At 33.3% G+C, this 20,329-nt stretch overlaps 1 protein-coding gene across 1 annotated transcript; it reads left to right on the top strand.

Annotated features, from left to right (window-relative positions):
* Positions 1 to 4,318: 4,318 nt before the first annotated feature.
* Positions 4,319 to 10,498, top strand: LOC130813265 (monofunctional riboflavin biosynthesis protein RIBA 3, chloroplastic). Its single transcript, XM_057679064.1, has 7 exons — positions 4,319 to 4,552; positions 4,638 to 4,923; positions 7,791 to 8,009; positions 8,646 to 8,971; positions 9,094 to 9,223; positions 9,581 to 9,877; positions 9,966 to 10,498. Exons 1-7 carry the CDS (start codon positions 4,497 to 4,499, stop codon positions 10,230 to 10,232), a joined length of 1,581 nt encoding a protein of 526 aa, XP_057535047.1. The 5' UTR covers positions 4,319 to 4,496; the 3' UTR covers positions 10,233 to 10,498.
* Positions 10,499 to 20,329: the final 9,831 nt, after the last annotated feature.

The raw sequence follows: 20,329 nt of genomic DNA, 5'->3' as shown, positions 1-20,329 counted from the left end.
TTGCATCATTCTTCTTCTTTTCAATCAATTTTTAAAGGTAACATAAGGTATTATGTTAGTTTTAATGTCAATTTATAAATGTTAATATTATTTTTGAAAGTTTACTTTCGTTTGTATATTATATGTGTTATGTAGATGTCAAAGGAGCATTGTGTTGAAGAGCTCTGTAATTGTGGTTATGAAGTTGAGATTAATACAGATTGGAGCGACTTCGATCCAGGGCATGAATTTGTTGCTTGCCCTTTCTACTTGGTTGACGGATTAGGATGCACATACTTTAGATGGATTGCTCCGGAGGGTACAAAATGGCAGAGAGACGTAATAATACGGCTTGAAAAGGAAAAAAAAGAGCCTAAAGATGAGGTATTTAATTTAAAGAGACAAATGGATGATATGGCGCATAGGAAAGAAGAGACTGAAAGGATTATGAGAAAGTTTAAGAAGCCTTCTTAGTTAGCGACGATAGTTTAACTTAACGAATGAAGTATGTAATTTGATATGGATTTGTTAAACTTGATTGAAATTGTGTTGAATGTTCGATAGCAACATCCTTATTTGAATATGAAACAAAACGGTAACATGAAAACTTAGTATTACCTGCAGTATTATCAGGGGCCCAGCGATCTCCTTCATATTCTTCCGTGAAGCTTCACAAAGCCTCCTGTACAGATACACAAGGGCTGCCGAACCCCAGCTGTATCCGGAGATGACCTCCCATGGCGCATCAAGTAACATCAAGTACAGTAGTTGTACCCGGTTGCCAGTCTTGTCGGAGAACAAGACAGCACCAATCAGATAAAAGATATACGCCCTAGCGTATCTCTCAACGGTGGCGCCATCAGCACCTTCAGGGAGGTGCGAGAAGTTCTGTGCAAGCCATGTTACGCGCAGGCTACTCCCTTTGGTTACCTCTGCCGGAGGTCGAACTCCTAGTAATCTATGGACTTTGTCTTGCCAGCTTTCGAATTGGCGTTCATCGATGCACACGGCAAGTCCCTCGATGGGAAGCCTTGTAAGCACAGCTACGTCAAGTAATATGACCGTAGCCTCACCTACAGGTAGGTGGAAGGTATGAGTCTCCTGGCGCCATCGCTCGACTAAAGCCATGCAACCTCGCAAGCTGAAGGTACGGGATGATCCTTGCGTCAATGGTCCACGGAGCTGAATCGGGATGCCTGGTATATATGGTCTCCGTGTCGGACACCTAAATCCAAATATTATGTTAGCTGCAAGATAAAGTAGTGTGAAGTACTAAATTCAAAAGGGGTAAGTTCAATAACCTGTATATCCCATAGCACACTGCTCCTGTGATTCGCATTTTCGTAGAGTTTAAGTGTAAATGAAGGATCATGACATACATTTTGAAATCAGCACCAAATAACAAAATTTAAAATAAAAACGTACCTCAATAAGCTGTAGATCAACAATAATTAGTTAATTGCAAGCTTTTGAACCTACATTATTGTGAAAGTTGATTAAAATTCAGTAAAACCAAAATTGAAAAATAAACCCTAATTTTTCGAAAATATGAAAAAAAAAATACCTTAGCTCGATGTAGGAAGATTACAGAACTAATTAGTGGTACAAACTTCAAATTTGATGACTTTAGTTGAAGGATTGAATGTGATTTTATTGGAGGAATGAAGAAGAAGAAATTGTAAAAATTGATGTAATGCGCGAACTGAAATGAGAAAGAAGGGCTGGAAAAAATATAAACCCCAAAGTCGCTGTTAGTAACAGCGACTTAAGGACTTGACCGGTCAACTCCTTAAGTCGCTGTTACTAACAGCGACTTTGGGGTTTTTATTTTTTTTTTCCTCATTCGCTGTTACTAACAGCGACTTATCCAAACCACTGGTTTGGATGTACGGACGCTTATTTTGGGAAATAAGTTTTCACGGAGCTTATTTGGGAAATAAGTTGTTTATTTGTCTTATTTTTTTCAAATTTTCAATTAATGTTGAATGATTATGTTAGATACTAAATTTGGGCTTGCATCGAGCTCACTCATGTGTATCATCAAGTTTGGGGGGTTTGATATATGAGGCATTCTCTTGAACGAAGTGTATGTCAAGTTCAATTTATTAAAGATTAATGTCTACTAATTTTATTCTTAATGTCTATTTTAATTATCCTTAACACTTACCTACCGTATTTTTAATGTCTACTTTCAATATTTTAAATGTCTACTTACATATTCTTAATGTCTACTTACAATATTTAAAGAAATATATAATAAGTCGGTCCAATTAAAATGATCTCTCAAAGAGATTGTCTTTCAAAAGAATTTATGTTGATATATATACAACAATCAACAACATCAGTTTTAATCTGACAATTGAATTGAGTTGGAAGATGGCCGAGTCACATTTAGGGGGTGTTTGGTATGAATTTTTTAATACTAAGTAAGGGATTCAATTACCATTACTCCAGATATTTGTTTGGTATGATATTAGGTTAACCCAATCCCTTTCTTGAGGGTAATGGATACCCTTACTTTGTTACCATCCATTTATGTCGAGTAACAAATTCCCTTTCTATGATCAATTAAGTGTTTTCCTTATATTTTCATACCAAACAACATATAACTACAATCCATACTTACTCCTCTTTATTATTTTCCTTTCCATTATATTTTATATTCCCATACCAATCACCCCCTTAATTTGTAGCACTTATTGTGTGAGAAATTGTGAGACATACAATATACAAAGATTCTAATTTTTTAAAATTAGTGTTTTAATATTATGTAAAATGAAAATTTGTGTTTACTCCCTCTATTCTCATTTGTTTTTCTTATTTACTTTTTGCACAGTTTTCAATGTAAATTTTGAATCTTATATCTCTAAGTACGCATTATAAAAAATTATAAAAAAATATATAATAAAAACATATACATTAATATGAACGAGATCTCACATGGATATATTTTATCATCTATATATGTCTTAAAAATCTTAATCAAATTTCTTTCTCCAAAATAGAATATTTTAAATAGAAAGAACATTAGAAAACAGAGAGAATATATGTTTGGGTAAACATAATTATATCTATCAAAGATTATGCTCAAATTCAAATTCAAATTTAATCGATTGGTTTATTAATTCGTGTCAAACAATATATAACAAATCTTGGATTAGAGTGTCAAACCTATTAAAATAATTTATTGCTCTAATAAATCAGATTATTATTGATCATTTTAAGGTTATAAATGATCTTTCTAGGAGTATAACAAGTAATTACTTTAAAACTGTAAGTGATCAATATATGATTATAAGTGATCATTTAAAAACAATAATGAAAACGAAAGTCTCAAAGAGGTTCAACAATGAAAAACAAATGAAAAATATAATGCAAAAGATGAACACAAGTGTTTATGAGGTATCTTGAATACTTCCCCCTCAAATATAGTTTATTATAATGAATTCAACAATTACAAGTATAATAAACCTCCCTTATCTTGAGAACAATCTCTCAAGACCACAAATACTAAAGCAAAGTAAGAACACTCTCAAGTTTCTAACAATGCAATAGCCCTCTCAACAATATGTGTGTTTTGTGGTGAATGTTACTATGAGTGAAATGAATCCTATTTATAGGCAAGATATTCATCACTCTTAGTATTCCCTCATAAATCACCATAAACTCACATGTAACATCCCAATTAACACCCTAATTAACCATGACAATAAACATTACAATAAACAATAGAGTAATGTACCATATTATTGCATAGTCACTACAAATTCTGACCAAAACCAGAATCCAATGTAGTCTGCTAGACTTCTGCTCGATCGAGCCACTACCTCACTCAGTCGAGCAAGCTTCCAGTGAAGCTACTGACTTGTTCTGCACACCTTGCTCGATCGGTCGAGCAAGACTTTACTCAATCGAGCGATTGGTCGAGCCACTCACAGTCTGTTTCTTTCTTTGTTGCTTTGATCAAGCAACTCTTATCAACCGTTCCAAACCTTAAATCACCCATATCCGACACATCTTTATCGACCCTCTCTAAAGTATAAGACAAAGCATGTTCGATTATATGTTTAAAGTTAACGTCATCATTAAGATTATTGGCACTTGCTAAATTTAACAAATAAGTATACATTAAGTTAGCCAGTAAATATAATCTCACGTGATACCGTTTGATTTTGAAAATTTGTTAACAAAATAAATCTAAGTCTCACGTAACCCTAATCAATTGAAGTACATACTAAATCAAAGTCACCCAACAATTCATAAAAAGAAAACCATGTTCACATATTATTATTATTATTATTATTATTATTATTATATTGAGATGAGATATGATGTAAAATAAAAAGTAGTTTGTCCATACACCACAATAGAACGTGATCCAAAACTAAAGGTGAGGCTTTCTCTTGTCAAAACACAAATGAAAAACAAACCCAATTGAAAGTGCCAATAAATTTATGAAACCAAATAACCAATTGATACTAAAACAATGCCATTGGCTCTAAACTCACTCATATAAAATGGGGTCTATACCATGTACTCATCCTTTATTTCCTCATATTTTTACTCGATCTAGGTATCATTCAAACCTCAAAATCACTTTCCCCTGTTTTTTAATGCAATAATTTTAATACTAACTTCATTTTTCCATTGAATTGCAGCATACCCAGATCCTTGTTCTTCCCACAAAATCAAAAATGGTGGAATTTGAGTTGTTGGGCTTCTAGTTTTGATGCCGCTGGGAATTCATTTGATGATCAAACTTCATCTAAATTGGAAAATGTTAATGGGTCATTAGAGTCCGTTTCTTTCGGGACATTATTAGATGCTAAAATTACCCCAGAAACTCATGATTTTTTTGTTAGTGATGCTAATGGTGACCCTGATTGTCCCACTAAAGGCTATTCTTCCATTGACCATGCTATCATCAACCTTAAACAGGGAAAGGTACCAACTTTTATTACACCAAATAGATTTGTTTTAGCTCTTTGCTTGTATATGATGTTTAAAGTCTAATCCCGTTGATAATTTGTAGACTTCTCAGGTGTTATTTAAGTGTATTTATTTGATTTAAAAGCCTTAATATTCTAACAAAATAAAAGGTATTTATCAGCAATTATATATTGACGCAAAATCTTGCAATATATAGCGTATACATATGTTGTTTGTCTCTGACAGGGCGCGGTCCGAGGTTTCAAAGACTTTGAGCAAAATATAAATTATGGATCTCTAAAAATTTAAAATTACGTTTTATTACATTTTGGTATTTATAAATTTGTTTATTATTACTTTAATCAGTACAATTATAAATTGTGTAAAATATAAAGCACAAGAATGATGACCACATTGATTCTGCTGTAGGGTTTTAATACTGTTAACTTTTAATATGCGGAAAACTAAACCTTTCTAAGACCCAATTATTGACATGAGTTGAAATAAATAAATATCGAGATGAGAAATTATACCTTTGTAGCGTGAATCTAATAGCAAAATATAATAACGAGACAAGAACCACAAATGAAGTTCCTCTAGTGTAGTCCACCCACAACATCTTGCGAGACCTCGTATACTAGTACGATGTTTAAGAACAATTCTTAAACTAATTTTGTGTGTATACAACTATTGTATTTGACCTCACTTATAATTTGTTAAGACCACATACGTAAAGTTTCTTAGTCTTAAAATTGAAAATCAAAGAAAATTATCACATACTAGTATAAAATCCGTGCAATGCATAGATTTCTTAGTGTAACATCTATAAGAAATTAGATTTTAAAAACAACACGAAAATATTTATTAACCTCATATATTTATTTTTTTAATTTAAAGTGTAATATATATAATTGATTGAATTCAAACTCAACTACGTCCTCTCCTCTCCAGAAAAAGGTGATAATATATGTTCGTTGACCTTATCAATAATTTCGTTTGTTGGTACTAGTATTACCCACTCTTTAACGTACACACTATTCTTTTTATTTCTTCTTCTATTAAAATAGAAATTAATAAAGGTACAGTGAAATCTGTATGATACTCATACAGAAGATTATTTTGTTTAACATAATTACAACTGAAGTGTATACAAATAATAGTGTGATTTATTTTATTTAGTATATTATTAAATATGAAAAATTGTGATTTTGTTTAGTTTTTTTTTTCATCTAGGTAAATATAAATTTTCTTTAAATGCAATTTTATTTTAGCCAATAAATAACTGTTACTCAGTAAATATAAATTTCCCAAATTCAAGATTATTTGGTATATCAATTAGAAAAATAATCTCTGTAAATTTGTCTCGGCCAATAAATAATTGTTACCCAATAAATTCAATTTTGCCTCAACCAATAATTAGGAACAAATATAACAACCATCTATTAAAACTGAAAATGAATTATACTACAAAATTAAAATAATTAAAATTTTGTTTAAGATAATCAAAGCTTTTGTGTTTTAAATTGCTAATAATATTATTCTAAAAGATTTCATGCAAATTATATTGTAGTTTCTTTTATTTATGATTATTTTGAAGATTCTATGCAAATTATTTTGTGATTTGTTATGTTATTTAGTATATTATAAAATGATTTTAATTAATGTAAGTGCTTATCAATTATCAATCAATTTATGCAAAATCTCTACTAATAAACATTCAGCCAATAAAAAAATTATACATGGCAATATTATGTTAAACTGTCATTTGTTAATTTAAATCAAAAGTATTAGTTTGTATGATATATTATATGTGAAACCTAACGTAATACTCATCAAATGTGAATATATGTGCATCTCATTTTATATTATCTATTAGTATAGGTTTCTTCATAATCAATGGCAAAAATAAATATGACTATTCATCTTTTCTACCTTAGGTTATAAAATTAGGATTAATAACCTCATTAATCCTACCATATAATTAGCCATAATGAATATAAGAGTTATACTACTATTTAACAACAAAATAATATAACCATTATATTAAAGTGAGGATTATGACTAATATCTAGTCTTATTAGATTAGTCATATGAACCTAGACTTATATAGGTCCAAACACACAAAATAGTCTCTTACGTTGATATAGTGTGACCCAATAGGATTAGTGACATTAAGCTCGGACAATTATCAAATAATAGTCCTATGACGTTTATTGGTCTCTAGTAAAACATAAATGTTACTCAATGTAAACTAAATTAACGCCTTGTTGTATACTCACTTAATTACGTTAAACGACTTATAAAATATTCACTTGATTATTGAATATTTTTAACATCTGTCTTACAAGGAGAAGAGGTAGAGTTGTCAGGGTCGACCCTCGAAAGAGCAAGAAGTGCATTTGTCCAGGGCTTATAAAAAATTATACAAATCTTGCCTCCATATGAATAGAACTTGAGCCTATTTGTAATTAAGTTATGCATTCAACCACCAAGTCACAAGTCAAAGTACTATTAATGATACAACTCGTCTTGTATGAGATCGTCTCAGTATGAGATGGGTCCATATAATAGCCTATATCTTTAATTGTTTACTCTAAGATCATAAGTAATCGTTTTAAGTTTATGAGTAATCATTTTAGACTATAAAAAGTGATTATATTAAAATTATAAGTGATCTTTTTTAAGACAAAAAAATATATATTGGGCCATCCCAATAAAAATGATCTGATCGTGCTCATTTAAGATTCAGTGTTAATGATAAATAGATTTCCTTTATGAATTTTTATGTAGTGCTTTTGTAATCAAGTATTACATTCTACTATGCATCTTACAAAGTCATAAATTAATGAATCATGATGGTTGATAACTTGTGAAAGCACCAGTTTGTGATTGTTGTAGATGATGAAGATAACAATGAAGGAAATCTAGTTATGGGTGCATCCCTAGTGAGTCCCCAAACCATGGCTTTTATGATCAAACATGGATCAGGAATTGTTTCTGCAGGAATGAAAGGGGAGGATCTTGAACGTTTAAAGCTTCCTCTTATGTCACCGGACACCGAGAATTCAGACTCTAATGCTCCTACTTTCACCATCACAGTGGTATGAATCTCTAAATCAGTTTCCTATTCACATAACATTGCATTTATAAGCTGTAAGAAATGCTTTTGTTTGATATTTCACTAGGGTTTATGGAGTTATGAATTGAACTCTATTTGGTTAGCTGACAATACATTCCTTTTGCATTGCTACACAACATAAGTAACTTAATTTTGCTAGAAAAGCTCTGTTTTTTAAAACAAAACGTCTACTGGTTAGCAGGGCCGTTCTTGTACCTAGGCAAGGTAGACATTCAAGACTCAATACCTCATTCAGAAATGTTGTCATGTAGAATGTAGAACACCGCTTCTAAAATTGTAACTTTACTTTTGCAAAACACTCATTAAAGACTGAAATCGAGCCTCTATAGAAAGGGTTAAATTCCTTTCTATAGACATTTACCTAGGGCCAGAGTTAGAAAGAGGCCAAATATCACACGTAGCGCACTGCTTGTAAAATTGTAAATTTACTTTTGCCAAACACCCATTAAAGACTAAAATCGACCCTTTATAGAACGGATTAATTTCTTTCATTTTACCTAGGGTCCATAATACATGAAGAACGGCACTAATTGGTTAGGTATGCTACAAGCCAAGCAAGTTGCATAACGTTTGATCTTTTTTTTCTATGGGTGTTTAGGATGCAAAAGTGGGTACAACAACAGGTGTATCAGCATCAGATAGAACAAAAACTGTGCATTCTCTTGCATCTCCAAACTCTAAGCCTGAAGATTTCATCAGACCTGGTCATGTTTTTCCTCTAAAGTATAGAAATGGGGGTGTTCTCAGAAGAGCAGGGCACACGGAAGCTTCAGTTGATTTAGTTATGTTAGCGGGATTAAGACCAGTTTCTGTACTTTCAACCATTATTGATCAAGTTGATGGCTCTATTGCCTCTTTAACCACTTTAAGAAAGTTTTCATTAGAGCACAACATTCCCATCATCTCCATCACCGATTTGATTAGGTAATTTCTACACTAATTGCAATCATTGGTTTTTATGTCTTCTGGCTGATGGATGAGACCCCAAAATCAGTAGTTATTCTTATCAATAAATCGTAGTTTAATGTGCTTGAATGTGATAACAGATATAGGAGAAAACGAGAGAAATTAGTCGAGAAAACAGTGGTCTCAAGGCTACCAACAAACTGGGGACAATTTGAAGCGTACTGTTATCGATCAAAACTAGATGGAATGGAGCATATAGCTCTCGTAAAGGTGTTTGTTACGGCTAGTTTATACTGTCAAGGAACCAACTCAACCAAAAGGTTAAGCTAATGGTTGAGGCCCCATGAAAAGTTATATATCCTAACACACCCTTTCATACAAGAGCCCATTGGGCTAGAAGTATGGATGCGCATAAGCGCTAAATATTTCGCTTTAAATGAAGGGTGGTTGAGATTAAAACCTGTGACCTCTTGTCATGTTGACTCTTTCAAGGAACCAACTCAACCAAAAGCTTATGATGATGGTTAAGGCTCCAAAATATGTTATATACTCTAACATATACTTCATCAAATTCAGTTATATCCTAGTATTGCTCAATAGGAACTAATATAGTTCATATTATCATAGGGAGATATAGGTGACGGTCAAGATGTCCTAGTACGAGTTCATTCTGAGTGCTTAACAGGCGATGTATTTGGCTCAGCTCGATGTGACTGTGGAAACCAGCTCGCTTTAGCAATGCAGTTGATTGAGAAAGCGGGAAGAGGAATATTGTTGTACCTACGAGGTCATGAAGGTCGAGGAATTGGGTTAGGTCATAAACTCCGCGCTTATAACCTGCAAGATCAAGGCCATGATACCGTTGAAGCCAACCTAGAACTAGGCCTGGCTGCTGATGCGCGTGATTATGGTATTGGTGCACAGGTAATTTTACCCGTCTGAAACTTATTTATGTGTCGAAAATGAACTACACTATCCATTTTTGACAATGTCGTTAGTTTTGTTTGTACAGATTTTACGGGATATTGGGGTTCGAACGATGAGGCTAATGACCAACAATCCAGCAAAGTTCACAGGCTTAAAGGGTTATGGGTTGGCTGTAATAGGAAGAGTTCCTGTTTTAACACCAATTACAGAGGAAAACCGAAGGTATTTGGAAACGAAACGAACTAAGATGGGCCATATATATGGTTCGGATTTACACGGATTATTATCAGGATCGATTAATTCGAGTCCTGTAAGTTTTGATACACAAGAAACTGAAGAAGAAACTGATTGAGTTTCTTTATAGAAGTATAGTTGAGTACAGAAAAACAAATTCTAAAAGAGCAAGGCTTAGACAAGATATGTTTGTCTTGATCTTTGTGGAAATTACCAATTTGATCTCATTTTTAATTAATTTAAGGTTATTGATCTTTGTGGAATTTTGTATTAATCATTTTTAGTTATATATATTAATATAAATACTGAAAAATTTCACATGTCACGTTTCTAGAGCATTTGTCTAATAAAATACATTTGATGGGTTATTGATGATGACATGAATGCGTAACAATTCATTTTGATGGTTCGTTTTAGTCTTGATTTTATAGGGAGTAGTATTTTTGACTTGATTAATTGTTAAATTACTTTAATACAAATGTTATGTTACCAAATTTAAAAACACAAAAGTTTAGTAACAAGTGAAAAAAAAGGCAGTAATTTACAATTTGAACAATTATAATGTGGTTGTTGAAAATCAATTAACTTATTTATTCTTGGACAAATATTTGCAATTTATGAAACGGAATTTCCTAAATTATACTGTTATGATTACAAATATTGTATAACTGGTGGCTAAGTAATAAGCTTTAGAAATTCAAAAATATTTGTTACTAAATTTTCTAGCATTTAAAACTTTATCATTCACGAAATTTCCTAATTTGTTATATTTTCACATTGAACATGGACCCATAATCTCTATTTTATACTTATCTAAAAATTCAATCACTCTATTTAGCCTCTTGATATTATATATTTTTTATCAATTTATTTTAATGTCTTATTGTATCACAAACAATCTATGTACAATACCTAGTCAAAAAGATGAGTTTGATCAAGCTTCTGTTTAGATTATACATAAATGAGTTAGAAACTCCTTAAGTCGAACCTAACACATTAAGTTAATGGGATGAAAATAGCAAATCTAACCACAAATCAAGTCAGTCTGATTTCAACCAACTTAACCTATTTAAAGCTTTTTGCATCCATTTCAAAGTCTTTAACATTAACTATCTTGTTCTTTAGTCCTCGATTTTGAACTTCTAGTTTATAAATTATTAATTTTAGGGAAATTTGCAAAGAAACACCTTATAAAACCAGTTTTTTGTAAAATAACACCTTTAAAATTTTTTTTTGTAAAAAAACACCTTTTAAGAGACTTTTTATTAAAAAAACACCTTAAATCAGTTTCTGGTGACTTTTTTCAACTTTCAGGCGTTGACTATGCTATATCAGGTGCATAATACGCGAGTGATTGCAAACTCAGGGAAGTATAATGATACACAATACTTCGTGAGTTTCTGCTGCCTCTTCCTCAATTTCATTTCCTTCCCTTCACATTTCCCTTCACTTTCTACTCTTCTCTTGTCTGATTGTGGTCATCTATTTGTCTGGTTTCTCATTTGTCACCATTGTAGATTGTGACCGAAGATTCATAGCGCTTTTACTTCCTCTCAACTGTAAAAAGTAAGGTTTTTTTCCCCTTAAAGTTACTGCCTTTTCATTTCTTTAATTGGGTTTAGTGGCAATGTTACTCTCGAACCGTATGATTTTTGCTGTCATTTGCATTGTTAATTGAATTGTTAATGGAATTGTTTATTGAATTGTTAATGGAATTGTTTATTGAATTGTTAATTGGTATGCATTAGTATATTGTATTTGTAGAGTTATGAAGTTAGGGTTTGTAATTGGTAATTGTGCAGATGAGGACAAAAAACCCTTTATTTAATCCTTCAACTGGAATCAAAACCATTTTCAACCTAAAAATTTGGCATGAGGAACGGTTTATTATTAAGAAGAAAACGAGGTTGTATGATGATGGGTGCCTGGATATCATAGTGGGTTGTTCTGAAATTAATTATTTTGGTATTGTACAATCAGTTAGGAAGGTGATTGAGAGGAAAAAATGCTCAGTTTACTGTATATTATAGGTGTAAAGGGAGGAGCTTGATGAATGGTTTAATTGAATTTACACCCAACACACCTTTAGTTGATGTATTGGCAACGAAAGATGAGAATAATTTCATTACTGTATTTGTTGAGTATTATCAGAGTATATTTGTTGTGGGATCTTGTGTTGCTGGTGGTGGAGGTGAGGAGGATAATGATCATGATGGATTTGAGGAGGATAATGATGATGATGGACGTCAGGACAATTTTGAATATGAAGATGCTGGAAAGAATATGGATTGGGCTGGGCCTAAGGTATTAGAAGGTTGCCAAAGTACTTTTGTTGGCCCAGAAGTTGAGTTAGACCACAATAGAAACCCTCAGTCCAAAAAAGGAGAAAAACTAGCAGCCTTGAGTAGAAAAACAAAGGCTTTTGTTCAACAACTAAGCATTGAACAACCAGAACCCCAGATTGAACCAGAGGATGATCGCGGCAGATGAAGATAGACCAGTAGGTGGGGATTTATTTTCAGAGGGTGTCACCAAGAACTTGGACAGTAGGGTTGAGAAGGGCCTGCAACAGCACAAGTTCCCTCAACTGACTATTGGGGATGAACAGGTTCAAGTCAGAGAAGATGATGATTTGAATGAAGACTCAGAGAACGAAGACAGTGGAGCAGATTCAGATGAGGATAAGGTGGATGAGGGACCAGTTTTCAACCCTAAGGTTGACTTTAAAAAAAATGTGGAGTTGAAGAAGGGAATCAGATTTGAAACTGTGGAGGATCTTAGGAAGGCAATTAGGCACCATGCTATTATGAACATGTATGATTACTATTTCTTGTATAACACTAGAAGAAGAGTTAGTGTTTATTGTAAACATAGATGCAAGTGCCCTTTGAAGTATGGTAGGAATATAGAATGCATATGTGATGAGCAGAAGTGTTTATTTAGTATTCATTGTAGAAAATTAAAATTGGAGGAAACTTGGCAGATTAAAAGTATGACCAGTGAACATAGTTGTGGATTTCATAGTGCAAACCCCAAAGTTACATCTGAATTTCTTGCTGAAAGATATTTAGACCATTTTAGGGATGACCCCAATTTGAAGCTCAAATACTTCATGAAGTTGATTCTTAGGGACATTGGAGTAAGTGTGAAGTATTACAAGGCCTATTATGCCAAGGTCATTGCTCTTCACATGATTCATGGTAGTGCATTAGAGCAATACCAAAGGGTTTGGGACTATGCCGCTGCAATTAGGAAATACCTTGTAGGTTCATCTACTTTTGTTGTTGTGAGTGATATAGAAAGGCCCCCAACTACATTCCAAAGAATGTACATCTGTTTGCAGCCTTGTAAGGAGGGATTTATACAAGGTTGTAGGCACATAATTGGTGTTGATGGTTGCCACTTGAAGGGGCAATGGCCAGGATTTTGTTTGGTAGCAGTTGGTAAAGATGGGAATAATAACCTGTTTCCCATAGCATGGGCTGTTGTAGAAGTTGAAAATAAAGAAAGTTGGGCATGGTTTCTTGATCTGTTGAGCAAAGATCTTGGTAGTGTTACTGAACACATCACTTGGGTCCATGAAAATGAGCAGCTCACCTTCATGTCTGATAGGCAAAAGGTACAATAAATTTCCTCTATTTTTCCCTGTTTTGTTCTATTTTTTAACACAATTTCATGTTTTCTATGCAATATTTTAACACAATTGCTATACAACAGGGACTTTTGGATGCATTCTCCAAAGTAGTGCCTAATGCAGATGTAAGGTATTGTTGCAGACATATATGGGCCAACTTCAAACTCAATTTTTCAGGAGCCGCTTTTAAATCTTTGTTTTCGCAGGCAGCAAGGGCAGGCACCAAGGCAATGTTAAAAACTCTACTCTTGATTTGGTATATATTAATCAATAACAATGTATTAATCCTACTTAAATAATGCAGGACAAATTTAAAGACCACATGCAAGCCATTAAGATGTTGTTCGTTGATGCTTTTAAGTATTTGGACAACATCCCTGTTCAAAGGTGGAGTAGGCATGCCTTCAACCCCAAGAGCAAGTCAGCCATGCTGTTGAACAATTGTTGTGAGTCATTTAATTCTGTTTTGAGGGAGTGCAGAAACAAACCAATATTAAGGGCTTTCAACAAAAGGGAGGGAGTTAGGAATTATCAAGGGTCAATCATGCCAGCTGCTTTGAAGGTGCTCAAAACTGCCCAAGAGATGGCCAAGAATTGCTTTGAGACAATTTCTGACATTGACTTGTTTGAGGTGGATCATGATGGAGATAGATGGGTGGTTGACTTGAAAAAGCATTCATATGGTTGTTTCAGGTGGGATCTGACAGGAATCCTTTGCTGTCATGCATTCAAATGCATCATGGCATTCAGGGGCAATCTTGAATTGTATGTGCACAAGGCATACAGTAAGGATATGTATGCCTTAGCGTATGCACCTATTTTCCAACCAATGCCTGGAATGAAGCAATGGGATTCTACAGACCATCCCAAACCTAACCCCCCTGGTCTTAGAAAGCTCCCTGGCAGACCATCACAAAAAAAAAGAATCAAAGAGAAGGGTGAAGGGGAAGCTGAACATGAACCTCCAGTGCTGAGAAAGAGGAAGCCGAATGCATGCAGTAACTGTGGAGGTCTAGGCCACAATAAGAGCAAGTGCAAGAACCCATCTGCACTCCCTAAACCTCCAGCAAAAAGAGGAAGGCTAATGGCTGATGGTGTTCCAAAACAAGCAATACAAAAGAAAAGGGAAGGTATGAGCCAATGTCAAGAAGAGGTCAACACCAACTCCTCACAACCACTAGAAGCATCTCAAACATCTTACACATGAATGTAATAGCTTTGATGTTAGTTTGTGAAAAATTATTAGTGTTTATTAGTTTGTCAATGACTTTAGTATCTCTGAATGTAATAGCTAATGAACCTTATGTAGTTTCATGTTATGGATGATATGCATTATGAAATTTGGTTCAATAATTCAACTGTACATTATGAAATGGAGGCAAACACAAAAACAACCAACCAAACTAGTCCATAATCTTAAATAGAGTTCCTAAAAATAAAACAATCAAAAAAGCCAAAAAATTGAGCCAACCAAACTAGTCCATAATCTTAAATAGAGTTCCTAAAAATAAAACAACCAAAAAATCCAAAAATTGAGCTTTGCTGCACTTTTTGGCCAGCTTCAAGCTCCCAACATGCCCACCGTCAAATCCATCACCAGCAACCTTTACAGCAGCCTTCGCAACCTCTGATCCGAACTCAGCAACAAGACATGATTTCTCATACTACGACCTACTCAACCGACTCCTCAGCGCATTCACTTCATTCCTCAGTTCCTTCTTCGCCTCCACCAACTCATTAATAGTAACCCTTTCCCACTCTACTTGATCAGCATCAATCCACTTGAAGAACGAGCAACCCCTTCTTCCACTTTCAATGTCATATAATTTACAAGCCATGAACCTATGACCAGGATTTTTGGGGGTCCAAGACCTCATCATTGCAATTTGCATCCCACAGTAGCATCTAGTAGGCTGTGAGTTCCCAATGGCACAAGAAGAACCATTAGAAGAAGACATACTACACCAAACAAAAAAAACAGAACATCAAAGCATCAAATTTTCAAAAAAAAAATGGAGAAAACTTCTACAACAACGCACATACCTTCAGAATTTTAGAAAACCCTAAAAATTGAACTTCAGAAGCACAGAGAGAGAAAGAGAAGAGGTGATGAAAGTTATGAGTGATTTGAAATGGGAATTGAGGGTGTAAATGGAATATTTATTGAAGTTGAAATGGAAGCAGCGTGGATTAAGAAGAGTTTGCAATCACGCGCACGTATTTGGAGCTCAAATGGCATAGTCAACGACTGAAAGTTGACAAAAGTCACTGAAAACTTATTTAAGGTGTTTTTTTTAATAAAAAGTCTCTTAAAAGGTGTTTTTTTACAAAAAAAAAAAATTTAAAAGGTGTTTTTTTACAAAAAACTGGTTTTATAAGGTGTTTCTTTGCAAAATTTTCCTTAATTTTATATTTGCTATGAAAAATATAATATGTTAAATGAATTAAGTTATAGTTATAATAATTGATTTTATTCAAAAATAACTCATAGTTAAATGTGTTATATAGATTTATTCTAAATTTAAAATTTTAATCTTAATCTAACTCATTTAATAAACTAATTAGGTCAGATTGACCTATTTAATTAATTGAAAAAAAAAGCTCAATTCAAATCCACTTATTTTGAATTAGATTCAAATTTAAATTAATTTAGTAATTCGCACTATTTTTAAAGGTAATAGCTCATTACAGTTTTTTCTATTCACAAATTTGTTCAAGGCCCATGATTAAATTGATACTTGCGTGTTCCGTCAGGACCGTCACCATTCATGGATATACCCGCTATCCCTCATGTTAACCAGCCTACTATCACTTAGAATCGGGATAAAAGTATACTCAAAAGGGAAATGATCGTACTTTATAATAACTATTCATACTATAAAAAAATCAAAATTTATTTAGTTGATCAGTAATAAGCCGTTTTTAGTAATGGTGATTTACTGTTTCTCTGTTAAATTTTAATATTTATCTAACTCTTTTCTTTAAAAAATATTACCTTTATCATTCAATTAAGAAGCTAGAAACTATTTAATTTTATTGAATTGGAATATTAAATTTATTTTGTTAAGTTAAAATTATTTTATAACAATATACTTATTTTTACATATAAATATGATTTTTACTTTTTTGCATTATTAACTTTTATCAAACATTTCCACATCTTTTTTGAAGTGACTATATTTTTACTAAAATTAAATCTATTAAGTTAATATATGCAACATAACAAAGGTCGTAACATAACTTAAGCAAATACAATTTGGGTTATATCATATGAACCCAAGTTGTCGAGCAAAATTTATTTGAATGGTTGAACAAAGACAAAAGGATTTTGGGGTGACAAATTTTGCTTTATTGGAAGAGTGTTCGTTTATAAAATTTTAAATAAAACTCAAGCCAAAATGTCGCGGTTTTAATTGAATAATAATAATAATAATAATAATAATAATAATAATAATAATAATAATAATAATAATAATAATAATGATGATGATGATGATAATAATAATAATAATAAGTAATAATTGCTTATTTTGTTTAGGTTTTTTATGATTTATACTCTTGATCATAGCAGGATAGATTGTTCTTATGAACTGTTGGTATATGACTCTTTTGACATATGATGGAACTATAATTCTCTCTTCCTATGACTTTTTTTGTACGGATTTTTTATGTCGACAGTTGGATTTATTATTCATATGTTCTTTTATTAATAAAATATTTACTTTTTAAAAAAATTGCCTATTTTGATGATGTAATATTTGTGTTGAGTTAAATAAGCCCAATAATTTTAGAACTAATATTGAGTGATTGTTTTTGGGAAAGTAATGTTCATTACATGTATAATTTGTTGTTTAGATTTATCTTTATTTGTTTAATTACGATTTTTATATTAGAAAGGTAAAGGATAAAAAAAACTGTAAGAAATTTAGTCATTAAAAATCTGCGCAGTTAATTATTTTCTTCATATATATTTTCATAAAGGCAATGCAAAAAATGTAGATTAAATTCTTCACATTTTCATTTTGAAATCTTGCTTGCTCAATAAGGCTATTGCATTTACATTCTCAAATGCATGCATAAAACAAGTTGGAACCTACGACACGAAAGCATAGGCTAAGACAAAGAGCCAAACACATAGTTGTTGTACTAGGTTATACCATACTCCTTCTTATATATTTATACTTTTAATTTCTATAAATTTATTTTATTTTTTAATTTAATCCATACATTTCATTTATTTTCATCCATACAATCCTATTTGTACTAATTTTTTTTATTTGTTCATCAATTGTATATGGAGCATATTTAATAGAAGTGGGAACATCAATCCTTTGTTCTCCCTGTTTTCCATTGAAAATAGGAGTAGTAGCTATAAAAAACCCAATCCTTATATTCCGCCACTCTTTTCATTTTATCGCCACCCCCCTGAGTAATTACCATTTTACCCTTACTTTATAAAAAATTAACAACATTGCCATTAAGGGTGAAATTCCTATATATACCACACTCTACCTAAAATTATTCTCATTACAACTAAATACAACTCACTAAAGCTAAATCTCGGAGCAAAAATTAAGTACAATCCCCAAATTATTAATCGAGGTAAGTTATTTTTAATTTAATTAGTTGCAAAAGAAAAAAAAAATTTCAAAACGAGGCGCCCAGATCTGGGCGCCTCATTTTGAATTTTTTTTTTTCGTGTATTTAGGATTAATTAATATAAATTTTGAATTATTATTGTAAATTTGTATGTTGTAATGTGTAATTTTTATATTTTTTAGTAAATTTTATATATTGTTTTGAATGCAAAAGAAAAAAAAAATGAAAAGGAGGCGCACAGATCTGGGCGGCTGGACCCCGGTTAAGGCGCTCAAAATTAGGCGCCTGAACCGGGGTTCAGCCGCTCAGATCTAGGCGCCTCGTTTTGAATTTTTTTTTTTTCGTGTATTTAGGATTAATTAATATAAATTTTGAATTATTATTGTAAATTTGTATGTTGTAATGTGTAATTTTTATATTTTTTAGTAAATTTTATATATTGTTTTGAATGCAAAAGAAAAAAAAAATTGAAAGGGAGGCGCCCAGATCTGGGCGCCTCCCTTTTTAATTTTTTAATTTTTTTTTTTCGTTATATTTAGGAATAATTAATTTAAATTTTGAAGTATGTTATTATTGTTGTTAATGTTATTATTATTAATTTTATTTTTATTATTATTGTGATTGTATTTTTTTTTATTAAATATATGTTAATGTTATTATAATTAATTACGTTATTATTAATGTGATTGTTATTTTTTTTATTATTATAAATATGTTCATGTGTTGTTTTATAAATTATTAGTGTAAATTTGTATGTTAATTTTTTTGTTGTTAAATTATTATTTATCATTGAATAAAACTGTAAAAATTGTAGAAAATGGCTGGTAATCAAGGAAAAGGAAAAGTTTTTTTAGGCAATTGTTGAGAGGTAATAGTTCAAGGCCTACTTTACTTAGAGGGGACCCGCATGAGAGGGGGGTGACGGGTTCTGCTAGGAGGGCTAGGCATGAAGAGGCTGTCAAACACAGTGAGGCCCAAAGGTCGAGTACGCTGAACCAAGTGCGTACTCCTATTGATGACCAGGCTGACAGCCTCCAGAGTAGTTGGGGGGTTTATAGTGATGATGATAATGATGCTGATGATGTTCAGTTCCAAGGTACTGAGTGTCGCCAAGTGGACTGGGCTGTTGTTCGCGGCCCCGACGGCAGATTTGCCCGGGGCGGCCCGAGTTCTTCTGCCGCATCTGAGCGCGCAGGACGTAGTTTTGTCGATAATCAGCCCTCACAGTCCACTAACATGGACTGGTTAGTGACATCACCCCAGCCCGGTGGGCCGACAGATACGCGACTGATCCCTAGCTATGGCGAGCACATAGCTAAACTTATTTATGACGGCTCCGAGCGTACGCCTCCGATTCTAGAATGCCGTATTAGGAAGAGACCGGTGGAGTCCATCATCGGACTGAAGGATATGTCCGATGCGCTAAACGATGTTCTACCTGCCACTTCCCTCGGCCGACTACCGGTCATTATGCACCAGCACATCGATTGTGCTTTGATATCTGCGTTCGTCGAGAGGTGGCAGCCGGATACGAACACCTTCCACATTCCCTGGGGAGAGATGACGATTATGTTGCACGACGTGCAACGCATATTGGGTATTTCTATTGAAGGTTCTCTGCCGGTTGAGCCTTCGAAGGCGGAGTGGGAGGTTGGTATCACCAATCTGTTCGGGGAGCCTCTGTCTGAGCTTCGGCGTAAAGGTTCATTCACCGGCAGATGCATAACCGTTGCTGAATTGATGCGGCTGTGTCATAGGTCGCAGGCCATGGATACCCAGAAGACAGCGTACTACATGGCTGTCATCGGCTCTACCTTGTTGGCGGATAATTCCAGAATTGGCATGCGACCTCACCCGATACTTGTCGTGAACGACGATCAGCAGGACGTGGCCTGGGGTGCGGTGACCTTGCCGTTCTTGTACAGGCAGCTCGGAATGGCATCTAGGGCTGGTTGCAAGACCATTGCTGGATGCCTCACATT

The sequence above is a fragment of the Amaranthus tricolor genome, chromosome 5 (genome assembly GCF_026212465.1).
Source record: "Amaranthus tricolor cultivar Red isolate AtriRed21 chromosome 5, ASM2621246v1, whole genome shotgun sequence".
Taxonomy (NCBI): Eukaryota; Viridiplantae; Streptophyta; class Magnoliopsida; order Caryophyllales; family Amaranthaceae; genus Amaranthus; species Amaranthus tricolor.
This window is presented reverse-complemented; position numbering and strand designations above follow the sequence as displayed.

Bases quoted from the DNA above. Each gene is read 5' to 3' on its own strand.
- LOC130813265 (XM_057679064.1), top strand. From the start codon at position 4,497: ATGGGGTCTATACCATGTACTCATCCTTTATTTCCTCATATTTTTACT. The intron at 4,553-4,637 runs GTATCATTCAAA...ATTGAATTGCAG, and splicing joins CATATTTTTACTCGATCTAG to CATACCCAGATCCTTGTTCT. The intron at 9,878-9,965 runs GTAATTTTACCC...TTGTTTGTACAG, and splicing joins ATTATGGTATTGGTGCACAG to ATTTTACGGGATATTGGGGT.